The 27642-nt window shown below is 48.6% G+C and overlaps 1 protein-coding gene across 1 annotated transcript in view; it reads left to right on the forward strand.

Annotated features, from left to right (window-relative positions):
• The window catches only part of RBX1 (ring-box 1), a 68223-nt gene that overhangs the window by 16064 nt on the left and 24517 nt on the right, over positions 1-27642 (forward strand). Inside the window, exons 2-3 of the mRNA XM_078640660.1 lie at positions 24014-24092; positions 24347-24417. Of these exons, the coding sequence (XP_078496786.1) occupies positions 24014-24092; positions 24347-24417 (150 nt within the window). The remainder of the gene's footprint in view (positions 1-24013; positions 24093-24346; positions 24418-27642) is intronic.

Raw genomic sequence — 27642 nt, forward strand, 5'->3', positions numbered from 1 at the left:
AGGGGCGGGAACGAACACACGGAGAGCGGGAGGGGGGGGCAGGGGCGGGAACGAACACACGGAGAGCGGGAGGGGGGGCAGGGGCGGGAACGGGCACTGGCAACAAATCACCTTCCATTGTGTCGGCTCGGAGTAGAGAGCCGGTCAGGTCTGCGTCCTCACATGGAGAGCCGTCCAGCTGGTGTGAGGAAGGATGCTCGAGAAAGAATAAAAAAATAAACACGCCCACCGCCCGATGACAAGGCAAAAAGGGTGGAGAGCGAAAAATTCTCGGGAACGCCCCCGAATCTGGTCCGGCCTTGACGGACAGATCTCTGTTCCAATGGCTAGCCTCCATTTATGGAGCTAGCCAATGGAACAGAGGGCGGATTCAAGTGTCCCTTACTGAAGACTACAGATTTCTCCTGGGGGCGGAGCTAAAGCTCCGTGCCCCAGGCAAAACCTAAACCATGGTCCAAACCTAATGATCATGAATCAACCTAATACATCCTTATAATCAACCTTTTACCAATGTTCTGAGCCTTCAAAATATTTAACTCTATTGATTGAATCCATAGAGCTAAATGTTTTGAAGGCTCATAACATTGGTAAAAGGTTGATTATAAGGATGTATTAAGTTGATCCATGTTCTCACCTTCAGTAAAGCACTGGTGTTGCAAGAAGTAGCGGCCAGCCACACAGCTCACGGTCCGTCAGCAAAGCCGGTCCAGGCAGCGGCCACAATTGGCCCGCCAGCAGGAGGGGGGGAGAAACTCTCCTCAATCGCCCGCGCGGTCAGCAGCAGCTTGATCTGGCCAGACAGGGTCTGCACACCTCATGCCCCCTCAGCCATCAGGCGCCGAGCCGGGCTAAAACAGAGCCTGGGGTCCCGTAGTTGGCACCGCCAGGGCTCCAGCCACTCTCTGCACACCACTGACAATGCAAGTCTGAGTGGCAGGGGGGTGAGCGCCCGCAGTGTCGCATCGGGGGCCGGAGAGTGTTCAAAGCAGCTCTACAATCCATGTGGCACCATTTTGGTAGTCTGGCCTTCGCCGTCATTTGCATCTCCACCATCGCAGCAAGTTGAACAGCTAATAGCAGCAGCCCGCACCCGCAAAAGCAAGCGGGTGGCGCGGCCGGGTCCTCCACCACAGCACACCTTACAGCGGCAGATAACCGTGCAGGAGCTGTAGGCAGAGCCAGTTGCCAGCCACTTATGGCCACTGCGCCATTCCTCGCGGCCTTGGGGGGGCAGAGCCAGACCCCGGGCTCGCTTAGTGTAAGCCGTCCACACCAGGGTCATGCAGCAGGCGGCCACACCAGTCGGACGGCGCACATTGGGGCTTGGGCGAGCCCAGGTCTGTCACTGCTCCAGAATGATGCCCAGCATGTGCTTCACTGTAGCAGTGCATACACGGCTGTGTCCGGAGTTTTCAGCCTGTTCAGGGGAGCCTCCTTCAGAGCTCTACCTGAACAAGTCTCCCTCCATTGCAGCCGTAGCCACGCCCCCATGATTTTCTATTATATTATGACCATAAAGCAATTCATATGGTAAAATCTAATGATTGAAAAATGGGTTTTACAGAAACATTTGATTGTGTTGAGTTGTACTCTAGATACCGAATTTAAGAACCGTGATTGTTTGTAAGACTCTAAATTTGGGGTTACCCATGCTGTTCTGTAATTCAGAGGGCATTTTGCAAAACTGTGTTCTTTCATGTAGACGGACTTGTATTTGGAGGCCAAAAATAGAAAGAGTTTCAATTGATAACCCATTTTTTGTCTCTCCACACATTTCCCAGTTTAACTTGTTTGGGTGGAAGGAAAGACCTCCAAAACATAATGTGAAGACATAACGTTTTCCTAATGAAAAATTACCCTTTTTAGTTATGTGGGGAGTTGCGATATTCTGGCCTGGACTTGGCTACTGTCTGGCGACAAGAAATATCTGGAAACTAGAAAAATAGAGGAGCTTAGGTTGTTGTAACTTGCATGGGTCACACTACCCTTTTCTTAGTAAGAGAACCCTGCATGCCTCAAACTTTGGCTTAAATTAGACATTTCCTAGACTCAAACGTACCATAGTCCTGCAGTTCATTAAACGGTACCAGCCGGACGCAGTCCTGCTGCAAGAGACGCATCTTATGGGGAACACATGTCGGGCCCTCAATAGATGGGGATACACTCTTGCAACTCACTCCGGCTTCACCTCCGGCTCCAGGGGCGTAGGGATCCTGCTGCGGCGCTCACTGCCCATCCACATAGACTGCACTGAGTCAGACCCGCAGGGCCGCTTTGCAGCAGTGTCCGGCAGATGGGAGGGTTACAAACTTAACCTGCTTTCTCTATATATCCCACCTGGCCTCCAAACTCAAGCATACACAGATCTGGGCAAACTGCTACTCTCCCTCCCCGACGGTCAGCTGGTCATGGGAGGAGATTACAACGCTGTAGTGTCAGGGACCCTGGACAGAAGTCCTCCCAGAGACATACCACAGGGGCAGAAATGGCTGGCGGACTTCTTGGAGGCCTTCGGGCTCACAGACGTCTGGCGGCTGCTACACCCGGCAGATAGTCACTTCACCTTCGTCTCCGGGCCACATCATTCATTCTCCTGCCTTGACTATATCCTTACTCTACTACAGCAAGACACAACCGTGCAAGAAGCAACACACCTAACCCGTGGCATATCTGACCACTCACCGGTCTTTACACACATAACATTCGGGACTCGACGGGAGGGCTGCGTGGCGCCAATAAACGCCTGGCATTTAAAAGATGAGGGGATTAGGAGGAAGCTAACCAGGTCAATTACCCAATACTTGGACAGTAATGTTGTATCGGTCGACTCCCCCGTCACCCTGTGGGAGGCCTTTAAGACCGTGATTAGGGGGGAGGCGCTATCGGCCATCGCAGGCAAGCGGAAAGATAAAGAAAAACCAGGTTGCCTCGGTGGAAGTAGATATTGCGGTGCTGGAGAGGGAAGCGCGTGACGGGGCCACAGACGTGCAACATTGCAGCTTAAAACAGAATATAGGGAACTAGTTACGCAGGAAGCCCAAGCGGCAGCTCGACACAAGATGGGTAGGCTATACGACCAGGGCGACAAAGCTGGGAAACTTATAGCGTGGCTCGACAAAGCAACAGGCCAATAAAGTAGTGCCAGAAATACACACTGCTTCAGGAACTGTCACTGAACCCCGGGAGATAGTAGCTGAATTTGCGCGACACTACAAACAGGTCTACGGCCGGGAGTCGGACCGTCCAGAGGAAGACTCGGTAGCCCTCCTGACAGATATCCGAATGCCTTGCCTATCGGATGAAGATCGGGCAGTCCTTGAGAGCCCACTGGATGTCACTGAACTTCAACGGGCTATGGCAGACCTTCGCCCGGGCAAAGCCCTAGGACCCAACGGCCTCCCAATGGAGCTCTACAAGCTAAAGCCGGATGCCCTCAGTACACACCTTAAGCACATGTTTGAAAAAAGCAAAGAGGTGGGACTGTTGCCACGAGACCAACGCCTCGCAACCATAGTGGCAATACCTAAGGAAGGGAAACCTACACAGTCCTGTGCCTCTTATAGACCAATCTCGCTGCTTAACGCGGAGCCAAAAATCTTAGCCAAAACGCTCGCAAATCGGCTTCAACCGGGTGGACCAGGGTAGGCAGGACCGAATCAATCAGGGTTCATGCCCCACCGCAACACCGCACTTAACATTCGACGCCTCAACGGGGTACTTGGGCAACGCCATAGGTTGCAAGAAGATTCGGTAGTGGTCTCGCTTGACGCCACTATGGCATTTGACACCTTAGAGTGGCCCTACATGATTGCAGTACTTCGTAAATTGGGCTTCGGGCCTAACTTTATATCATGGATCCGTCTCCTCTATACGGAACCACTGGCGCAGGTGCTTGTTAACAATAAGGTCTCTGAGGTTTTCACCTTGGAGAGAGGGACTAGACAAGGCTGCCCTCTCTTCCCCCCTCCTCTTCGCGCTTTCCCTTGAGCCGCTCGCTGCCTGGATAAGGCAGGATGTCTACCTTAAAGGGATAGCCTGGGCGGAAGGATGGGAAGACAAGATCTCCCTGTACGCCGACGATATCCTTCTGTATCTCTCCAAACCGTGAAGATCTATCATGGCGGCGCTTGATATTTTCACGAGCTTCGGACGTAACTCTGGATTTCGTATCAACTGGAGCAAATCTCACCTATACGTACTCCATGGTGACCCCCCGAGGCTCCCCGCCACTTGTCCTATCACAGTGGCGGAGGACGGTTTCAAATATCTCGGAGTCTTAGTCTCCACAGACAGGACTCTGATGTACGAAAGAAACCTACTGCCACCTCTAAGACGGCTTCAACGTGACGCCAAATCCTGGCAGCAACTTCCATTGTCGTTGCTGGGCCTAGCGGCCCTTTTTAAATGATAGCACTGCCAAGATTTCTTTGTTTTACAGAACTACCCAGCCCTGGTACCCAACTCGTATTTTGTAGCAATTGAAGCGGCGCAGCGTGACCTCCTCTGGGCCGGGGCGCCTAGAATCGCATTGTGCAAACTTACACTGGGATGGTACGACGGTGGGATAGCCCTTCCGGACATCAGTAAATATTACTGGGCCGCCCACCTCTCAGTGTTTAACCAGGGGACCTACAGTGACGGTGACTACCCCGAATACGGGATGGACAGATGGTTACTACCTGGGGGGAATTATGTGGTTGCACTCTACTTCAAACCGGGCAAACACCAACTCACGGGACCGACGAAACACTCAGTACAGATATGGCACATTGCACAGCGGAAACTCGGGTGGTCGGATGTCCTCACTATGGCTACTCCACTATGGGCCTCCGAAAAACTTGGTAACCTGGGACACACTAAAGAGTTCCGTAACTGGGACCTGATAGGAATCTCACAAATCAAAGACATCTGGGGCCCTAAAGGGATCCATACGTTTGCCCAATTGCAGGAAACACACGAACTTGCACAAACCGAATACTTCAGATACATGCAAGTGCGACACTCCCTGCAGGCGAACATTCCACTGGGGACGACGCTGCCCCAGGCCTCCCCACTCGAAGACAGATTACTAGATGGACACATAACAGAACACGCCATCTCTCTCACATACAAAAAATTAATCAATAACCCCCCTGACATGCTCCTCCCCCTAAAAGAGAAATGGGTCGCTGACAGGCTAGAGATAGATGAGGAAGAATGGTCATATGGTCTAGCCTCCCCATGGGAGGCGGCGATCTCAGCTCGACTGCGACTAATCCAACTAAAAATATTGCACAGAGTATATATTTCTTGTACGAGATTACAAGTGATGGGGAGGGGTGGAGAAGGGTTATGCAGGAGGGGGTGTGGTGGGACGGGCACCTTTTTCCATATACTATGGGGCTGCCCTAAGGTGCAGAGATACTGGAGGCGGGTGGTGCAATGTATGCAGGAGGTGTGGGAAGTAGAGATTCGCCCAGAGGCAAAGATGTCTCCTGAACATCTGGGAGCCCACAGACCTGTCTCCAAAAGGGCAGATTTGGGTGACACTTGGACAGATGGTGGCAAAGAGGAACATTGCTAGATTGTGGGGTGCCCCCAATCCACCGAAATTGGCAGACTGGCAAAGCGACATGGATTGGTGTATGCTGCAAGAAAAGACTGTGTACGCAGCAAGAGGGTGCTCTCGGAAATGGGGGGAAATATGGATGTGAGAAGTTGGCCTGATGTGCAGTGCTCACTATTCTAGTGATCACTATATATCAGTCCAAACAACCCTTATTGATGATTGGTTGTAAGTCAACCTTATAGACCAGCTATCCTAGTAGCATGGATACGAGCAGTCTAAGGCTAAGACTCTAGAGGGCGTGTTAAGCCAGCTGTTTTACCATCACATTACCCCTTGAACACCCAGTGAAAGGACACCACGCAAGTTGTTATGAAAATAAACAGTGTATTTATTTATAACAAGACTACCCTGGCTCTTTATGAGACAGGGAGCTAAGCACACAACAAAACTCTTACGAAAATACTTTTAAGTTAGCACGTTACACAAATGCCCGAGGGGCACGAAAAACCATATACGCTAAAAGTGGAATGCAAATTACTAGCAGGTAAGTAACAGTTCTAATAGGCTTTGGAATCGCTAGGACTGGACTAGGGAATCGTTAGATTACTACTAGGAGGCCCAGGGGACTCGGGTGCAGAGTGTGCACTCTCACGCGGGATGCGGGACAAAGTCTATGGAAGCTAGAATTCACAAAGTTAGTGTTCACGGGCGAACCCGACCTGGTAGGGAGAAAACGACAGTGGATCCTGACCCTTGGATAGTGAGGCTATGCTGGGACACCGGAGTGCCGAAGTTACCTAGCCCAGGGGCTGCAGCTGCATAGGTCTGAAAAGACGTCGGGGATCTCGTTGCCGGACCAGGAGCCTGGAAGGAAGAAGTTGCTGGCAGGCGACCAGTGAAGGAAAGTTCGATGGATCCAAGCCTGGATCAAGGAAGAAGAAAACCTGAAAGCAGAGGGGACCAAGTTCTTGAATCACTAGCCAGTGATTAAGGGGGGCACCAGGATGGCACCGGGCGAAGTCACCGCAGTCAGGTGAGTGGGCACTGCTGGGCTCTGCAGTCTCTCGGACCAGGAGGCGTTGTCGGCGACCAGGATGGAGGTGCGAGCTGTCCCACGAAGGATGAAGTCGTTGGCGTCGAAGTTACCCAGGATTGGGCAACAAGCCTTGGCTAATTCAAGCCCACGCGGTGGACTCAAAATGGCGTCTTGAGCGGACCAGGAGGGTCCAGGGTGCTCCTCTTCTGGAAGGGAGCAAGGGCCAGTCTGGAGCAACCAGACCAGCAGCAGAAATGTCGTCGGGCGTCGTCAGGAAGGCCACAAGCCAACGGGCTAGTAGCCAAACAACGCGGTGAGCAGCGGAAAGCAGAAGGGCCCCACGCAGATCGTGGAGATGCTGGGGGGCTGCACTTCGGAGCTGGAGCTGCTCAGAGTCGGGGCTCCTCGGACCCCAAAGCACTCACCAGTAGATTACTCGGCGGGCTTGCTGGAAAGAAGTCGTGCAGTCTTGCCGATGGCCGGTCCCTTGAGGTCTCGTCGCACCCACGGTTCTCAGCTGGGCTGTAGAGGTGGGTAGAGGTCAGAGGTGCCAGGGAAGCCGGTTCTCGTCGAGCTGGGCAGTCGGATTCCGGAGGAAGGACTTACAGCAGACCGCAGTGTTCTTGGATGGGGCCTGCGGATGCAGGGTGACTACTCCTTAGTCACAAGGGAGAAATCTTAGGAAGAAGTCTTGAGTTCCTTTCGCAGAAAGTAGTTTCAGGATTCAAAGATGATCTGATTTGGAAGGGGGCCAGTCTCTACCTTTATCCTGTAAAAAGGGGCTGGCACGCGACTAAGTCCTGCCCTATGGGTGGGACTGGGAGGGGGGTGGTTACACCCACTTCCTTGGCGGGCTTTTCCCCAGCACAGGGTCTGGAGTGACCCTGGAACTGGTTCCAGCCAGCCTATGCACAGTGAGCACCGGGGTGCCACGTGCAGTCACCTTCCTCTAAAGCCCTGCCTACCTACAATACACAAAACCCTGTCTGGGACGGTGCTGGCACCGCCCCTGGCAGGAAACCCTTTGTCCTTATCTCCTGCTCTGGGAGGACTCCCAGCAGCAGGAGGGCAGACTTGTGTCTCGGTGGCAGCATCCATTTTGTGGATGCTAAGGCTCTGTCTGACTTTAACCGGGGTTAGGGGTTACATACATGTCGTGTCCCTCTAGAAGGGTGGAATGCTAACCCCGTCGCCAGAATTGGCGAGGGGTTAGTATTCCAATTCGTATGACACCTTACTCGACATGTTTTGATAAAGCGATACCAGAGTTGGCACATAACCGCGAGGATTATAATGCACTTAAGAGTATATGGTATGCGATATCATGGAAACGGCTAAGGGATGGATCCCGAAAGCCGCAGACAGGCTCAGCTCATGCCAGAGCACCATCTCACACGATTCCAAGCACTCTGCCTTCAGGATTGTTAAGGCCTGCCATAGGAGTGACTGATAGGAGATCTGTGTGTCCATTTTAGGGTTAGATATAGGTATACTATATCTAAAGCAAAGGGTGAGTACACCACCTTGCCCCAGCTGTCGTGCAGCCAGTTGTGTCAGTTTTAGTTAGTCAATCCAGGGGTGGCATAATACATGCTTCAGCCCCTGGGAGACTTCTGGGTGCACCTCAGCCCTGGGTACAGGGACTTGGAGAGGGCCCAGTGCCAATTCAGTACCTGAGTACAATTTGGATAGAGAGAACAGCTAGGCTGTGGGTCTGATTAGCAGGCCCACAGCCAGGGAAAGTCGTAAACCAGTGCAGCAAAAAGCAAAAATCTGGGTGATCATAGGATTGCAGACCCTACTCTCCTACAATGGACATGCTGGAATGACTTTAGAGGAAACATCTGCGAGCCTCCGCATGCCCCACAGACTGGCTCGGAAGACATAGACTAAAAGAGATTTTTCTATAGCTCTGAATGTGAGGAATATACTAAAATGTCGATGTATTATTGGTGCCGTGACAGATCCGTGAATGATGTAACTTGCTGGCTGTGTTTGTTTTAATACTCTAATAAAAAAAGAATTAAAAAAAAAAAAAAATTAGACATTTCCCTAATTTCTGTTAAGGGTTTTGGGGGGCACAAAATTCCCACCAGCCAGTATTCTCACACTTCCTGCTATTAGAAAAAGATAACTCACTTGTGTTGCTGGGCCTAGCACATGCACCACCATTGGTCCCAAATTGCAATTTCGGCGACATCTTGTTTACCGCCATGCAAAAATGACCCATTTTGGTGATGTCGGAAGCTGTTGCATTTGGGACCAAGCTTGGCTGCCAAAACAGTGACACTTAAACAGAGACATTTCTGAAAATTAGGCCCCCAGTGGATCAAACCGTGACCATTAGGCAACCATATTGACTTTGTACGTTTTCATCCATTGTGTCACATGTAGATCCTCCAACCAACCCAGAGACTGTTGGGGCAATGCCTGAAGCCTGCCTGCATATTTGTAATCATGTTACCTGGTCGCTAGTGGACACCTCCAATCTGGCCTGGAGTCTCAAATACTATTGGGCCCATTCTAGGGTAGGGGCACATCCTTATTCCTGGATGGAGCATCCCACCCCGCCAAAAAAGGAAATAAAAAAGATGGTTTGTCTAGTGGGCCTTTTTTCCTGTGGGGGTAGGTTGGGCATCACACCCTTTCATCTGCCCTCTGGTGGGGCAGAAAGACTTATTCCCTGTCAGATCCCCCCATATGTTTTCCTGACACTTAGCGGAGGATTTTCTTCGTGCCCCCTGGAGGACAAGACTTTAACAACTTGTGCATTTCGGAGGGTAAGAAAAGGGTGGCTGTTTTAAACTGTGCAGGGCAATCTGCTGTTTGAAAAACTCAGACTATATTGTTTAAAGAAAATGGGGAGACCAACAGATAGACTGTTTCAAATAAAATTGAGGCAAATCATACAAATAGGGGAGCCTCACCGCATTCTAGAACTTGATTTGAAAAGAAAATAAAGAATTATTTTTAGGATGAAGGTGTAATAGTGCACCTTAATGGACTATAGTAGCAGATGATCATTTCTTCTTTTCAATATCTCTGATCTGGAGGGCTTCTGCAGCCCAAGGGCTTCAAAGGCCTCATGGCTTCCTGATTTTATTTCCCTCTGTAAGTGGGTGGTGAAGGTGTGCAATTGGCATTCACACTTGTCTCACCGGGGATGTGACCGTTCTCTGAACGAAGAATCGTTCGACCCAGTTTGGAATAAACACCTTCTCCTAATTGTTTCCCAAATAAGGCCTCTGCTGTCACAGGAAAAGATCAGAATTCTCGTAGGTAATTTGCACATCAAACAGGACACAGTAGTTGGTAGAGGCAGCTAAAAGTTACATATGTGGGCATCTGTGAATCCTCCATGAAATTGTGATGCTACAAAAGTTTGGGGGGTGGGATTGGGTGGCGGGGTGGGGTGGGTGTGAAGCTCATGATTGCCTATAAACCCAATCCTGGGAACTGCCCCATCTCCAACAATCAGGGGCATGAGCATCACTCTGCGCCTTACCCCATCAGGATACGCAATCTGTGAACCTACCTCTGACCCTGGAGACCTAGCTTTTTGACCGATGCCTTGTGGAGCTACTTGATAGCTAAAGAGGAGATGGGCTGTGGACCACCCCTTCAGCCATCACCTACCCAGCCGCTCTTTGGACAAAACTTACTTCGTCTCTCCGTTGTATTCTCCCTCCTACCCCTTTACTCCACCCCCTTTCTCCTTTACACTCAATTTATCCCTCCTCTTTGCTCTTTAAGTGTTTTCCCATTGAGACCTAGCTGTTTGGCTGATGCCCGGTGGAGCTACCCAATAGCTAAAGAGGACATGAGCTGTGGACTTCCCCCACTGCCGTCACCTACCCAGCCGGACTTTGGGCAGACTCTCTTTCGTCTCTCCATCCTATCTACCTCCTTTCCCTTTACCCCACCCCCTTACCCTTCTAAGCTCCATTTATTTCGTCTTCTACTCTCTTGAAATGTTTTTCTAGTAACTGATGTAACGTGTAATTGATGTAGTTTTCTGTGGAACCTTATGTAAAGCGCTCTGATACCTCCGGGTCTTGCCAGCGCTATATAAAACTCTCAAAATAAATAAATACATGTTTTGGATTTTTCTAGGCTGCGCATTTCATACATATTCTCGGCTGGCTATACCACCACTTATAGAAGTACTTTCATTGGTGGCATCCCCAAACTTGCCTGAGCACTCTTTGGAACACTTTGCATGATGTATTTTCCCATCTCCTCCATTAACATTTGTTATTGGGTTGCATAAGAGCGCTATCTGAAGGGGCAGTGAGGGAGTACAGGTGTGACTACAGGTTTGTCCGAAATTACTAAAGGTATCAGTCAGGTTTGTGTTGTAGCTCTGGCGCTTGTTAAATTATTTGTCAGTGGAGTAGTTGATTGATCATCTTTCAATATTTGTAAATTATGCACCATCACCCCAGGGCACTAAAATTCATGTCTTTTCTGGTTTTATCCAGAATGTATTGAATAATTATTGTGAGTTTGACCATATTAGAGGGCTAGCTATGATACAAAAGCCAAGTTTGACTATCCTCTCTCATAGACCAGTGGTTCTTAACCATTTCACTTCTGTGGGTCCCGCTCAATTATTATTGGAATCTGGGGATCAGAGCATAAGCAATTTCTAGTCTTTGAAAGTAGAAACTATACACAAAATACATAAGCAAGTATATAATAAGCAAATTGACAAATTGTGAAATATTTTAATGCACATATAGAAAACTCCATATTTTAATGGGAAATTTGGAGTTTTTATAATTTTTAATTCTCAGACGGAGCAACTGTTCATCTCTAGCGTATCACTTCCCCTTCATGTTTTTTTTTTCTTTCGTGGTGCTTTAATTGAGGACACCCGTCATACATAATATATTCTGTTTGCTATATTTGTGCTGCTCCAACAAATCAACCTAAGGATACCAACTTAACTGTAGCCTCCAATTTTAAGTTCATTTACACATTGTTTTAATATTTTACATTTTGTTGCCCTATTTATACTTTATTTTCTACTAATATTTTAGTTTCTAAACATTTATGGGCACCCTGAATAGGTGTTGAAGACTCCGCAGGGGTCCACACACCACAGGTTATGAACCACAGTCATAATCTAGTTAGTTAACCATCATTTGGCTTGAGTGAAATTTGAAAGGCGCACCCCCCTCCACCCCCCCCCCCCCCTCCTACACACACACACACACACTGTGTATTATCTTTGTGTTAGTTGGGTTGCTACCAGCTTAAAACAGACAAACCAGCTCTACAGGCAGAAGTTTTATTTTTTGGGTGCCACGGTTCTAACCTAACTCTACATTTTGTATGGACAGTTTATTATACAGTACTACCTCCCATAATAGAAGTTTACAGATCAGAAGCCCAAAAATCTGCACTTAAGGGGGGCTCAAATGTGTTATTAATATAAATTGATTCACTTGCAAATAGTAGAAACCACCTTTTTTTTTTTTTAAGTTACTCAAATACCTTTTGTGTAAGCGGACAATTCCCCTATAGTTTGAGCATGGATTAGAAATGCATAATTTTAAGTTTTACTTTACCTATTAAAGAATTAGACTAGACTTGGTTTCACAAGTGCTTTGAAACGTTTAAGCGTTAGTATTTAAATGTACTTTTCGGCAGAATTCTCAGTTTAGTTTAATTTAAGTATGTTCATACTTGATTGGTTTCCGAAGTGTGGCATAATATCTATCCATTTCGTTGAGCAACTGAGTGGAATTGCTGAAAAAAATAAATAAAATTGAATTCCTATAAATAAGTTTCTTAATACTAACAAGGAAACCTTATCGAAAAATGTAGTAAAAAGCACATTTGTGTTTAGAGTTGAACTGTATTTATCTACCTTTTAATTGGGACCCTTTTTTTTATTTAGAATTCAAATTTGGATTTTTGTCTTCAGCATTTTCTTAAAAATGACTGTTCCATCAATCATACAAATTATGGTTTCCTGTCCCTATGGGTGGAGGAATCTGAAGTTCACTTTTTTTATTATTGTGCCCTTTAACACAAAGTAGTGTAAGCAATGGTAACTTCAATTGCTTAGAAATGACCTAATCTGGGAAATACAGGCATGCATCTGGCTTGTGATTTATTAAGTGATGCATCATTGGCCATTATTTTTTTCAGTGTCTAAATACCGTAGACATCTAAAATTATCTAATAGACTATAATTTGATTATTTCCAATATTGATTTTACTATTGGTTTAGTATTGATATAAAACATGAGGAGCATTTGTTCAAATACTCAATATGGTGTTTTAGATTTTTTTAAAATTTTTTTATAAACCTTTTTATTTGCATTTTTTCATATTACAACAGACATGTCATCACTGGTGAACATTTCCCGACTTCCCGACCTCCAGCCCCCCGGCCACACCATTAAAAACAATATTTCTCTATTCTTCCCACACCCTGCCTTTAATCTTGTCTGTAATCCAATCTCTTTTTTCGTCCGCATGCCTTTGGCATCCTTTTGCCTTTGGGTGCCTCTTCCTCTCCCCTCCCTTCTTACAGACCCCCATCAAGTCCACGATATTTCCTCCATTTACTCTAAACTCTGCCAAATTTTTTAGGACAACCCCTTGCTTTGTATGTGACAGCTGCCATATATAGGTCCAGGCCCCTTCGCCATTCCTCTATCTGCGGAATCGTGGCCGCTCCCCAAAACTTTGCCACATCTCTTTTAGCCACCACCAGGGCCAACACCAGGAAGAGCACTAACGGGCGATTGAGATCTATGTCATTGGTCATACCTACCAGGACTAGTTTTGGGTCAGTTGGCAGGGATGTTTCCAGGACTTCAGCCAGTGTTTTCAGAATCTCCTCCCAGTAAATCTGTATCATCGGACACAACCAAAGTATATGATAGAAGTCTCCCACACCTCAAGCAGTTTGTGTCCCCTATCCTTCCCATTCTTTGTAGGCGCACCCTATCGAAGTAGGTCCTGTGGAGGACATTAAACTGTATGAGCCTCAACCGGTATTTAATTGCTACCTCTCTTGGGTGCATGAGGACATTGTCCCAATCTACATCATCCATTTCTCCCACCTCACTTTCCCATTTACCGCGGAGGGTTCCCAGGCCATCAGGCATGTTATTCATAAGGGTCCTGTATGTCAGAGACACCGCTCTCTCCGGTATCTGCTCTTGTAGTAGGCACCCCTCTAGGGGTGCGTATTCAGGGAGTGTGTCCTCTGGGATCCCTTCAGCCTGCCATGCAAGCCTCAGTTGGGCATATTTCAGATATTGCGTGGGGAGGAGGCCAGACTCTGCTCTCAAGGCTGGAATCGACTTCAGTGTCCCCTTTGCTATTAAGTCTCCTAGGGTGGAGATTCCGAGGTCATCCCACCTTTTGAACCCCTTCAATTCAGCTCTCGCAGCCACGCACAGTGCCATATGGGTGTCTGCCTGGTGTGTTTCTCCTCCCAACCTATGGTCTTATTTGCTCTGTTCCAAAGCACTAGTGTGAGCCTTGTGGCCGGCAGCAGCCTCCCCTTCCCTCCATATAAATAATGGTTATACGGGCGGGCACCCATGACGCGCCTCTCCAATGCATACGTGGGGTGTGTAGCCCGGGCATGAAACCAGTCATTGATAACTACCAGGTGCTCTGCCCAGTAATAGGCCTCCGTGTTAGGGAGCAAGATCCCCCCCACTGTATTGGTGTCTTTGTAGGGTTTCCAGTGCTACCCTAGGTTGTTTGCCATGCCAGAGGTACGTGCGAACTTCTGAGTTGACGTTTTTGAACACCCTTCGAGGGAGAGGGTAATATTTGTTTTGAAACACGTAGAGGAGCTTGGGCAGCGTCAACATTTTAAACATGTCCGCTCTGCCTAGAAGTGTGAGAGGTAACAGCTGCCATCTATTTGCGTCCGCCACGAAATTCCGCAGAATTCGTCCGACATTTTTGTCGTATGAGGCGTTCCTATCTAGCGTCATGAACACTGCAAGGTAGGTAAAGCCTTCCGTCGTTGTTAGCAACCTGTCCGGGAGGTTCGCCCATTGTTCTCAGCCCCTGGGGTCATATAGTACTGATTTGTGCCAGGTTATCCTATAGCCTGCGTGCGCACCGTACCTCTCTAACTCAGAAGAGCACCGGTAGTGTCGTGTTGGGGTGTGTAATATATAGGAGGACATCGTCGGCGTATAGGGATCTTTTCTTCTGCGATACCTAGTGGCACTAACCTAAAACCTCTAATGTCTGGATGTTGCCGGATAGCTGCCGCGAGCACCTCAATCGTCAGCGTGAAGAGCAGGGGGGACAGGGGGCATCCCTGCCTAGTTCCCCTCCTCACCAGAAAATCCCAGGATAGGATCCCGTTCACTTTGACCCTAGCTCTAGGGTCTGTGTAGAGCAACTGCACCCATTGCCTGAAGTTTGGGCCGAAGCCCAATCTTATCATAACTCCCTCTAAGAAGGGCCAGTGAACTGCATCGAACGCTTTCTCCCTGTCTAACGACAGGAACCAGTGGGGGTCCTGTCTCCTGCTCACCTCCTGCAGCCAGTTATGGGACCGTCTTAGATTGAATCTAGTGGCCCTTCCCGGGAGAAAACCCGTTTGGTCCAAGTGGATCAGCTCTGGAATCACCCTCCGTAATCTAAGTCCCACTACCGTTGCCAGGAGTTTCACTTCAAAAGTAAAGATATAGGACGGTAGAACGAGCATTCCTCTGGCGGCCTACCTTCCTTAAATACTGGGATGATCGTGGCCATGCGCAGGTCTGGGGGGGGGGGGGGGGGGGGGAGTACCCCATCCTGTAGCGCCCCTTCGAAGAGCCCCAGCAGGTGTCGTGTTACAAGGTCAGCCGTTTTTTTTTAAAGAATTCTGCCGGGAACCCATTCGGGCCAGAGGATTTCCCAGATCGCAATTTAGCCAATGCCTGCGTGACTTCGTCTAGTGTGATAGGGGCCTCCAGGTCTTTGAGGTCTGTGTCTATCAGTGTCGGGAGTTCAAGATGCTCCATATATTTCAGGGCATCCTCTTGTGTGGCTAGCTCTCTCGCCTCATAAAATGATTGGTAGTGTTTGGCGAAGGCGTCTGCGATCTGGACGTCCGATCCCACCAGATTCCCCTGGGTGTCGCGCACTTCTTCGATCCACCTGGAGACCTTCTCCCTCCTACTCAACCACGCCAACAGTTTGCCCGACTTGCCTCCTACGTCATACAGATGATGCAGAGTTGCCAGCGCTTGCGTTTTGGCCTCCTCCGTTAATAGCTCTCTGTATTGACTTTGAGTATCTATCAATTGACTTAGAGTCCCTGTAGCTTTAGTATCCTGATAAACCCTTTCTAACTCTAGTATTTTGGCTTCCAGTGCCTCGAGCTCTCTCTGGGCTTCCCGGGTCGCCTCTGCAAGCCTAGATTGGGCCCTGTCTCTCAGGACCGCTTTAAAAGCCTCCCATAGTACCACTTTAGACGCTACTGAGCCCTCATTTTCCGCTATGCATACTTTGACATCTGCTCTGATACAAAATCCCAAAATATTGAGGGGTAAGTCCCAGGCTGTGAGTCTCCAGGTCCCCCTTCTCTGGGTCAGTCTTCCCACCCTGACCATGAGCGGGAGTGGTCCGATATCCCCCTAGCTTTGTATTCGGCTGAGTCATCTCTCAATATAACGTGCCTGGCAAGGAAAATAGTCTAGTCTAGAGTAGACCTTATGTGCGTTTTGAAAAGAAGGAATAGGCTCTATCGTCTGGGTGTAGCCACCTCCAAACATCTATGAGCCCGATAGTGTTGACCATGTTAGAGAGGGCTGTAGGGGGTCTGGTCTCTGATCCTATCTCCTGTTCTATCTAGGGTCTGGACCATCACGTCGTTAACCCCCCCCCCCCAGTATCTGTATAGTGTCGGATGAATTAAGGAGGACCTCCGTTAGTCCTGCCAGTGTAGCTGCCTGCAATTTAGAGGGGGCGTATGCCGATATGATCGTGTAATCCTTCCGTCTCCATGTGCCTCTCACTCCCACATACGTTCCCTGTGGGTCTGCCCAGATCTGTGCCACCTGACACGGTTGGTTCTTCCTAATCAGTATCGCCACCCCCCGCAAGCCTTTGCTAAATCCTGCATGTGCCAGTACTTTGTATTGCCCTCTTGCTAAGAAAGTGCAGTTGCTACCCATAAGATGTGTTTCTTGTAACAGTATGATGTCTGGGCCTACCCGTTTGATGTGCGTGTTTACTAGGCCCCGCTTGATCTTGCTGCCTAGACCAACATTCCATGTCAGCACTGAGAGCCCCTCTGGACTCCGATTCTCTTCCGCGTGTCTATCCGACATCTTGCCAAGCCCTTCTGTGAATGGTGCTCTGGCCCTGCACTAGTGGGGTGTCCTGTAGTTCGGCAAAGGTGACCTTTCTGACATGTCTCAATCCCCCTCCCTCCCCCCGCCCTCTCCCCCTCCTGTCCTCCCATCTTGTCCCCCAATTCCCCCAACCTGAGAACTTGTATAACTTCCACCCCCCCATCCATGCAGTCGTATGTAGACACATTCACTCCCCCCCAACTTGAAACAAAAACACTCCCCGTCCATCCTCCAACCCTACCTCCCTCCCCCTTCAGTCCCATCTTTCACAGAAACTGAAAATCTAGGACTGTCTGGCGGAGAAGGTCTGTCGCCCTCCCCCGAGTTACCCCCTTCAAACCAACTTCAACTGTCTATGTGGAAAACATTAACCTCCTTCCCATACAAACTTAAGTGCATAGGAACAATCCGTAGCAGTCAATAGTTAAAAGGGGGTGGTTATAACTTGCGTGCAGTCCGGTTACGAGCTGGAATCTCCGCTGCCCATGTCGTCCCAAATAAAGAGTGTGAGTCCTGGGTATCGTTCTGTGTGCTCCCCATTCGTTTAGCATTGTCCTGCTCCATCTCGTGGATTGCTACTACCAAAGGATGTAAACACGGCGCGTCTGTTTCTTCAACCCCCGAGGAGTGACCCTCCCCCTCCATTTCATCCTCTCCTTCGGAGCGTGCCTTCCTCTCTAGGCAACGAAATCTGGACCCCGCCATGTCTCCTGCACCTAGTGATGCGGAGTTCCGCCTCTGTCTGCCTGTCTCATCCCGTGTGGGATATGGCGTCGTTTGCAGGTGCCTGCCGTTTCTCAAGCCTCTCCGCCTCTGGGTCTTTGGCAGTCCCCACTGTAGTCTGTCAGCGGGTGGTGGTGTCGTCGTTCTGCGTTTTTCACCTTCCATCCTCTGGGGGTGTAGGGTGTTCCTCCAGCCATTGCCTTGCATCGTCTGGATGTGTGAAAAAGTGTCTTCTCTTTGTAGATCACTTTTAGTTTCGCCGGAAAGAGCAACATATATTGAACATGCAATTCTCTCTGCTTGGCCATCACTGGATCAAATGTGCGTGTCTGTTTTTGTACCTCTTGGCTATAGTCTGGGAATATCATTATTTGGGCATTCTCAAGTCGGATCTCCCCTAGTTTCCTGGCTTCCCTCAGTATCAGGTCTTGGTCAGCAAAGTTCAGGAATCTTGCAATGATTGGCTGCGGCCTAGCCCCCACAGGTGGTTTCGCCAGCAGCGCGCGGTGGGCTCGTTCAATCAGGAAGCAATTGGAGAACTGCGTCGTCGGGGTTTTCTGTATCCAGGAGTGTAGGAACGCAGCCATGTTAGACCCTTCGAGTCCTTCTCTAAAGCCCACAAAGCGAAGGTTGTTGCGGCGAGTCTTACTTTTGGCGTCCTCCACCTTCAATTTTAGTTGACTGTGTGATGCCTGCAGTTCCGCCATGTCTCTCTTGAGGATGGAGATAGTCCTCTGCTTCACCTACTCTCGTCTCCGCCATGGTCACCCTCTCCGTTAGATTGCGAAAGTCTTGTCGTAGCAGTGTGACTTCTGAGCCCACTTCACCAATCTTAACTTCTGACGCCGCTGTATATCGTCTCTTGAGGCTTGTATGGACCCCATCAGGCGCTCTGTGTCTGAGCGTGGTCCCGAAGGGGCAGTCCCCGCATGGGTTTGGGTCTCTGCATAGCAGTCCATCGTCTCTTGGTGTGGCGCCCTGGTGGCATTGTCTTTTTTTCCCCAACTTGCGTGCCCCTAGCAGCCTGGCCCTTGCGTCTGTGCCCTTATTGCGTCTTCTATCGCCGCTTCCACAGGGGCCCACTCTATCTGCAGGTCTGACACTGCTTCTTCTACCCCCCTGCGCCTCCTGTGATGTAGGTTGCCTTTCTGGCTTGCAGTTTGTCTGTCTCCGGCTGGTCTCTCTCTTTGTGGGCGCCACCCAGCCGAGGGTCTCTTCTCGTTTCTCCATCGGCTTCGGGTTCTAGGTCCGCTCCATTGGTCCGAGCCTTTCCTCATCTTCTAGTGGGGGAGGGGGTATGGGGGATTGCGGGACCCCTGCTGCGTCTCCCCGGTCATCCCCTCTGAATCCACTGGCAGGTTCCCCCGGCAGGCCGCCCGGTGCGGTTGTCGCCAGCTATCGTCCAGGAGGGTCCCCCAGTTCCGTGCGGCCGCTCTGCTTGCCCCGCATCTGCAGCTCTCCCCCAGGAGCGACCTTACCGCATCCCGTGGTCTCGCTGTGAGGCCTCTGTGATGTTCCCTCAGGGTGTGTGCCAGGGCCCGTGTCGCTCACCTTCTTCTCTGCGTTTCACCGTCCCAGGACCTCTAGGCCTGTCCACAGGATCTGGGTGTTCTCGGCTCTGCGGTGCCCCGGGCGTGCGCTGCCAGGCTCCGCTGTTTGGGCTGTCTGTTCCTGCTGAGGTGCCTCCCCACAGCTGTGCCCGGTGTGCCCGCAGGGTGATGCCTGTCTTCTCTCCTTCGGTGTACTGTCTCCGGGCCCGGTCTCAGGGTATGGCTGGTTCCGGCCATGCGGCGCTCCACCGGGCCCGGCCTCCTGTCTTTCTTCCCCTGCCTTGGCCGCCTCCGAGCAGCCGTCGCTAGCGTGGTCACTGGTTATGGGTCAGGGCCGCGCTGCTCACCTGATCTTCCGTAGCACGTTAATTCAGGGCTTCTGGGCCTGATCGTAGGGTATGGATGTTCCAGGCGGCGTGATGCCCCCGGTGCGCAACTCTGGGCTCCGGTGTTCGGCTTTCTTTCCCCCTCCTCCTTCGCTGGGGCCCCGCCGTGTTGCTGCTTCTGGGTGGTGCGGTCGGGCTCCTGCGTTGTATGCCGCTCAGCTGTATGTCCTGGCCCGGGCTCTTTCTCTGCTTACTTGCGACTCGCCGCCATCTTGGGCTAGTCTGCAGCGTTGGTGCCGGGCTCTGGGCGGCCGTACTCCCGTTTTCCTGTTGGGGAGCTCCGGTGTCGGTCCCCTAGTAGTGTCTGGACCTTCCGCGCTGTTTTTTCCCCTAAATCTGGACTTTTCAGACAGTTTTTAACGACTGATTTGGATCAGCTCTCCGGAGTTGCAGAGGTGTGCGTCTTATCCGGCCATGCTGTTGGCCACGCCCGGTGTTTTAGAGTTTTAATCTGTGAGGTATACATGCAATTTATTGTGTAATGAATTCTGTTAAATTGATTTGCTAATGTGGTTTTTACGGCTTTATGGTTTTGTAACCTGAAATACACTGGCATATACTTAACTACATGCACTTCCTCTGGTCTCTGCTATGCTGATCTAATGTATCGCCCGTCAAGGTACATGGTTACTGCTACCAGCTGGTGATGCCAAGAACATTGTGGGTCAGGTTTACATCCTCCAGTCTCTTGGCACAAGAAAAGGTCCTAGATCTCAAGTTTTCAGGTTCTTCTTGAATACCATTCCCTATAGAGAGCTACAAATAAGGGGCTCTGATGAGGAAAGTTTCAGAACATTCAGTTTTAAAAAGAAGGAATTTTCAAGGGTCATGCAGTTTGAGATGTACTGAAGGAATGTGCAACAGCAGTGGGTTCCCACACTAGACTAGAGAAGACCACTAAACCAGGAGACACATTTTGTAAAGTGTGAACTGTTGCCAATGGACATCGTGATGCTAGTATCCAATCTTAACCTAATGACAAAAAAAAAATGCACGGAAAACAAAAAAATGGAGCCCAGAAAGAAGGTAGTTGAAGAGAGCTCTTCAAATAGTCCCTAACAGGAAGCTGCAAATTACTTTAACAGTAGAAGCAGACATACTGTGTAGGCCAGGGTGAAATTAAAATGACACCAGCTTAATTAGTGTAACTGGGATTTTTTGCTTTACTTCTGTTGCAAGACATTCCCAAAGGTATGCTGTTACACCACATCACAGTTGCACGCCGTTGGCAGCTAATTTTACAGCAAGTGGGCGATAATGCAAACAGCCAAAACATAAGTAACTTGCTCTCTTTTTGTACAGTCAATTTTAGTTCTTTCGTCAACATCAAATTTCACAAACCATCACAACGTTGGCGTAGGTGATCAGAAGCACCATTCATGACATTCTAATTTTGCTGAGACCTCTGAGGGCCTTGAGGAATATGTTCCTGATGATTGTAGCACATAGGTACTCTCACATTTTCTTACGGGCCACAAAGTTAATATGTAGAGTGACTGAGGGCTGCGTTGATGCCAGCATGCCGGCGGTCAGTGCGTGGGAGATGTAAGATGGGCGTATGAGAAACTGCACGTACAACTAGTGGTTGAATTGCACCTGGGATCAATCCTGGCTTCCGCACTTGATCAAAGTGCGTGAACCTAGGCAATTTTTTTAATTTCATTTTTCCATTGGCATTGTTGGGGGAGGGAGGGAGGGAGGGGGAGGCATGAATGGTTTTCAATTCATATTTGAAAACTGCCACTTGGAGAAGAGAAATTCGCAATGCACTTTTTATAATCTGATAGGTGAAACACTTCTGCAGGTTAATGAAAGACGTTTATAATTATGAAGGAACGTAATAATATTTTTACACGTTTGTTGAAAGACTTCTTTTAAAATTAAAGTACTCTTCAAGTTAAGTGGGGCAAAACAGCTTCTATACTTTTTTTTTTTTACCCAAGTTCAACTGCAAGTAAATGCATGCCATTTATTTAATATCTTTATAAATATTAGTGCTTTGTAAAGTAAACCGCAACCTAGAGCTATTGTTTAACCAGGGGCTGCATGTAAAGGTCAGGAGGGCCGCATCCAGCCTGGGCTGTTCATTGATTATCAATTTTCTAGCATGACAGACTATTACCTGAGACAAATGAATGATAATCCTAGTCTAGTATTTGTATAGTGTAAACCTAGCCAAAAGACAGCTGCGGAGTTAAAGGCAGAGAACAATTGGAATGAGTCGAGGTGAACCACTTCTTCTAGAATACTGCTTTGAATCCGAAGTCTAGCATCTGTTGCTCCGTAGGTAGGTTCAGCATGGTATTCTCTACCCTGGAGCAGTCGGTGTTTCAGCAGCTTTCTTCAGGTAACCTTAAATTTCATGTTGTGCCACTCAAGTTCCAGCACATTGTATTAGAGTTGTTTGGTAGATGCTGATTTGAGGCTATACTCATTTTAAAGTGACAAGCATATTTATTTATTTTCGAGTTTTATATATCGCTAGCTAGAGGTATCTGAGCGCTTTACATATTTTATGAATACGTTTATAGAAGTAAAAGTGGAGAATCGTGCAGGCCAAACAGTCTGAGAGAAACATAGGACAACAAAAACAGTAAGGTAGTCCAGATTGACACATTAGAAAATAACAATGTAGCAAATGGGGCCGGAGACATTAGAGACTGCAGTATTCAGACGACCACCCAGACCTATCTTGTCAAAGAGTGCTGGATCTTTGAGAAACCTGGATCAGCTGGTTTGTTTGAAGTAGAGTTGAGGTCCTGTTTGAAGCAAGAGAAGGAGGGGTTGTGGCTGAGGTGTTTAGGGAGTGAGTTCCAAATCTTAGGAGCGTTACTGAGATGATTCTTCATCCTCTTTGGAGGTATGAGGAGTGAGTTGGAACTTCGGTGCACCAAATCGTTTGACTTCTAGGTAATTGGAAATCTGTGTGTAGAGCGATGTGGGTGATGCATGCTGTCTTGTAGATGCATCATCCTTCAGTGGGGAGCCAATTGAGACTCTTGAGGGCAGGTGAGATGTGGTCAAACCGCTTGATTACTTTAAACCTGGCAACCGCATTGAGAACTGTTCTTTGGGGTGCCAGGTGGCTTTTATGCGTTCCTATAAGTATGGTGTTGCCTTAGTGAAGTTTCAAGAGGACTAGTGATTGTACTACTGTCTGTAGGAATGAACTGTTTGATTTTTCTTGATTATAAACATAGGGGTGTTATGTGGGAGGAGAGATGGCTCATATGGGGTCAGCATCTATTTCTGATGATATGATTTCTGCGGTGCAACCAGGTGAGGGAAACGCCCTGTATACACTCTAATTATTGGTCCCTAGGACCGAACATTATGTGAATCTTATCCCATGCGCACACACAAGTATAATGGTCAAATTGACATGGAGTACAGGTGTGTCTGGCTGACAGATGACTAAGTTTGCGGCACAGTAACCCCTCTTCATTACATTTGCAGGATTCATTTCTTGCCATTTGGGGCTATATTCGTTTTACTGCCTCTTCACTGCAGAGGATTCGTCATACCTTGTGTAAGGCAAGGGACTTGGAAGTTCATAGTTGATGTTGCGCTAGAGAGAGCCCATTGTTTGAGGAATAGAAATTAATTGCATGTTTACCTTTAAGGTTCGCAGCAGTCCGGGTACATTGATTACTGAGGCACAGCTTGTTTTTATACCTATTGACCAGTCGGGTTGGAATACAACCCATGGAGAGGTTAGTTATTTATTTCCCACAGTATTTCTGGTTGGTGTACATGTGAAAGCTGTAATGTATTCTGACATGGAGTCATTGTTTATAGGATTAAGAAACGTAGAACTGAAGAGCCTTGCAATTAGGGAGCATGTCCCTTAAAGGCAGAGTTACTTTAGAACCTCTTGCACTTGCATGTCTAGATACCCTTTTGAGACGTTTAAGTACACGTCCTAATTCTGGGACTCGCTCTCACTTTGATAAGTCTAGTTTTTATTCACTATGATTCTCTCCCCGTCATGCATTATGTACCGCACAGGTTGTTCGCACCCAGCTGGTATTACCCCAGTTTACTTTCTCCTCCTGCTCACTGGAGGTTGTTTGATTGGGCACTTGAGTTGGGTTTCCACTTGGTGAAATGTTTTTCACTACTACTGCTTGTCAGGTTTACACATTGTTTATCATATTGTCCTTAGCCCTGAAGAAGTCACGGGGTTCTCCCCGAACGACGAAACACATGTTGGCTGGGCATTCGTTGGATTAAAGAAATACAAAAAAAGAGCACAATAACTTGTATCTGTCATTTATGATACCACCTGTACGCCATGTCAGTTTGACTATTATACTTGCGTGTGTGCATGGGATAAGATTCACATGATTTTTCTTGATGTGTGGGTGTGAGAGTGCTCCTTTTGCTGTGTTCTTGATGTGCTCCTCCTTCCTTATTGGTTTCCAATTCTCTTGCAGTGGAATGCTGTGGCACTGTGGGCCTGGGATATCGTGGTCGATAATTGCGCCATCTGCAGGAACCACATCATGGACTTGTGTAAGTGTGACTTTATCTCGAGCTTATTGTGACAAATGTGAAGGGCTGTAGTGTGCAGTGGAGGTGGGAACACATACACTGTCTGCAGCAGGATGCATCTAAATGGCTGTAGCAGCAACACCACACTTAACTACTCCTCTTGTATCCCTAATTTCCAGGATAGTGGTTGCTGAGCCAGCATGTAAACTAAGGATCTTTCCCTGTTTCTGACCCTTTTAAGGAAATAAGCGTATACCTTATTTTTTTCGTTCCAGGTATAGAATGTCAAGCAAACCAGGCGTCCGCAACTTCAGAGGAGTGCACTGTGGCATGGGGGGTCTGTAATGTGAGTTGCCTCCTGTCAATATAAGTTTGTTAATCTTCCTACTTCTCACCCTGGTTTCCTCCTCAAGCGCTTCTCTCCTTCACTAGGAATCCCTCTCCTTCTCATCCACGGTTTCTTCCCCTTTGATGCCCCTCTCCTTTATTTCACTTCCAGCACTTGTCCTCAGGCAACATAAATTCACCAGTGCATCCCACCTGATGCAATACTCTGGACCAATTATTCAACTGCACATTAGATGCAGCGAGAATGGGAGGAGGGAGGGATAGCACAGGCTGGCAGTGGCTATATCCAAGCATAGGTTAAGATTTTAATGTGACATTTTTGTAAAGTGTGAACATGACCCATCCCACCATTCCATAAAACATACTATTCCATTACATAAGCCATAATACACACAGTCCAAGCTTGCTTTCCAAATGTGCCACGGGAACTGAGTGCTGCATCTCGGGAAGATAATGACCCTAATGTAAGGGAGCATAGATGGGCTCTATCAGATAAATGTTAAGAATCCACTTATTAAAATCCTCTTAACCGCTTTCTTGAAAATGGTTATCGACAGGTTAGACTAATATCTTCCAGGAAAGAATTCCATATTGTCAGGCTGTTCCGGAGATGGGGGTTGTTTCTTTGTGTGTGGGAGGGGTGTCGTTTTTTTTTCTGAATCTTAGTTGTGAGAAAGTGGCTCTATATGTACTGGATCCATAGTAAGGTACAGTGTGAATAGAGTCCACAATCCCCAGAGGTATAACAGAGGTTAGTCAGGTCTGACCTTGCTCTCTAAAGTGGTAGCTTGGTCGAGCAGTAAGGCAGGACCAGGGGTCAGTGTAAAGCATTTGTTGCACACTCTGTCAGCAAAAGGTTTCACACACTCAAGAACTGAACTCTAGGCCAATTGTTTTTTATATCCAAAAATATAGTTTTATTTTTAGCACCAACAGTTATCAAAATATACTTTTCTCGATACGAGTACTCTCATGTAATTACTTTGCAAAGAGGCAATAAACTTTGTAAACACAATAGGTACAATGGTTGCAGTAGGCAACACAATTCTCAACACAATTTAACATTCAGCTCAATGGGTTATTCTACATAAATGCAGTTGATTACTTTATAGATTACTTTTGTAACTTCATAACTGGACCCTAGATTCAGTCCTGGGGTCTAAGCTGAAAACAGTTTAGTAAAAACTTATTGCAATGATTTCTAAAGAATATAAAGGTATTTTAAAAGATGACACTTAAAAAAAAAAATAATAATAATAATCTTTTTAGTGCAAAACAGCAATGTTATCCAATGGAAGGAAATGTAAAGTAGGTTCTTGTTACTTTTGTAATCCAGTACTGGACTCCTAGGTTCAGAACTGGGGTCTCTACCTAAGACGGGTAAGTAATTACGTTTTAGTGGTTGGTACGATTTTTAAGGAATATTTGTAACTTTCAAAAGTAGACAGAAGAAATTTCACAGAAAAAGTCAATGGTTTCCTATGGACGAAATTTAGATTACTAGTAACCACGGTTGTGATTACTTTTGCGGTTCAGTACTGGGCTAAAAGATACAGCACTGGCTTCGCTCCTGATTACAGGTGAGTACTTCGGATTTCGATATTTGGCTGATTTTAGATGAATATTTTAAAGTTTCAAAACTTCACACTTGGAAGAAATTTCGAGTCAAACCAGTCAGTTATCCTATGGCAGGAAAGTGAGTCGTCTGTTTTCAGGTGAGTACTCGGCTGGTGAAGTTAAGGTTCCTGGCATAGACTCAGGGGTCCCCCAGGGTCAGGTAAGTGCAGTTGGTACACCCTCCGCGGCACAGGGGCGGCCTGGTGCAGAGGTAGTTAGGCCCAATGATATCCAATGAGGGAAGGGGGGGGGCCTTTGGTTGGTGGCTGCTGGCTAGCAGGCTATGCGGCTGTGGGAGCTGGGCTCCTGATAACTTGCTCAGGGCAAATGGGGAAGTAGGATAGGACAAAGGTTGCACTCCCAGGAGCACTCTGGCGGCGGGGTGCATAGTGCTTTTGAGCCGTCGGGCGCTCAATGTTATTCAATGAGGATCTTGAAAAGGGAACAAAGGCTGCAGGCTTGGGGACGGTGGATCTTCTGGAGCGACCACCAATTCGAGGGGTAAGTTGGGATCTTGGAGGGTAGGTAGGCACCCAGGAGTTGGACACAGGGGGCCGTGGGGCGCCGGGTGCAGGGGTTTCTTTTGAGGTCGGGAAATCTTACCCCCTGCTGGTCGCCGTCAGGGGGGTCCTCTAGCCTGAGGCTGCAGGCGTCATCTGGGTCGTCGAGGAGGGTCTTTGGGCACTGGATTTCGGGTCCCTGTCGCCAGGGAGACGTCCTCGTGGTCCTGGATCACTCGGGCATGGGCTGGGCTTGGCAGGTGCAGGGTGGGTTGGTCTGGAGCTTCCTAGCTGGCACCAGGGGTTTTGTTGCAGCAGAGTCTCTGCTGATGGGAGTCCCAGTCGTTAGGAGGGTCAAGGCAGGCAGGTCCTCTGGGTGTCCCAAGGTTGCTGTCCGTAGGGGTCGCCGGGAATTAGGCAGGAGCAGGTTTCAGGATCGACAGGGCCGGGGCCAAGTCAGTTGGTGTCGTCCTGTTAGCAGCTGCCCGGCAGGTCTTCTTCCTCTTGATCTTCTTTCTTCTTGATCTTCTTTTCTTATCGGGATCTGAGGAAGGAAGGTTCAGGGAGCCCCTAAATACTGAATATCGGGGCGTTCCTTGTAGGGCAAGGACAGGGACCAATAGGTTTCTGTCCTGGGGTGGGTACACCCCCTAGCCTGCTCCTCTCCTTTGGGAGGGGGTGCAGGAGCCTAGCTGTGATTGGGCAGGGCTCCCCATCTTCAAGACGGCCGGAGCCTGGGGTCGTGCTTCACCTAGTCTCCTAGGGGTGGGGTTCGCATAGTCTGGCACCCCCCCCTTTCGTGACAGTTTATCCCGCCAGTCTTCCCACAAGAGTGGGGGTCAGAACTTGTGGGGGCCAGTTGTTGGGGCAGCAAATGGTCTGGAGAAGCTCACAGAGGCGGCATGCCTTTGAAGCTTCCCCTGCCCATCCTGGGGGAGGAGACCTAGCACCTTACCCAGGATGTGCATTGTTGCAGGCCCAGGAGAGCGGGGGGCTCTCCACCCAGGGGTCCAGCAACATGTCTGCTGTGTGGCAGCCTAGGCAGCCTCTCAGCCCAGACGTGGATTGTAGGTTAGGTTTTCAGGGGGAATCTCTAAGATGCCCTC

The sequence above is a fragment of the Lissotriton helveticus genome, chromosome 1_1 (genome assembly GCF_964261635.1).
Source record: "Lissotriton helveticus chromosome 1_1, aLisHel1.1, whole genome shotgun sequence".
Classification (NCBI taxonomy): domain Eukaryota; kingdom Metazoa; phylum Chordata; class Amphibia; order Caudata; family Salamandridae; genus Lissotriton; species Lissotriton helveticus.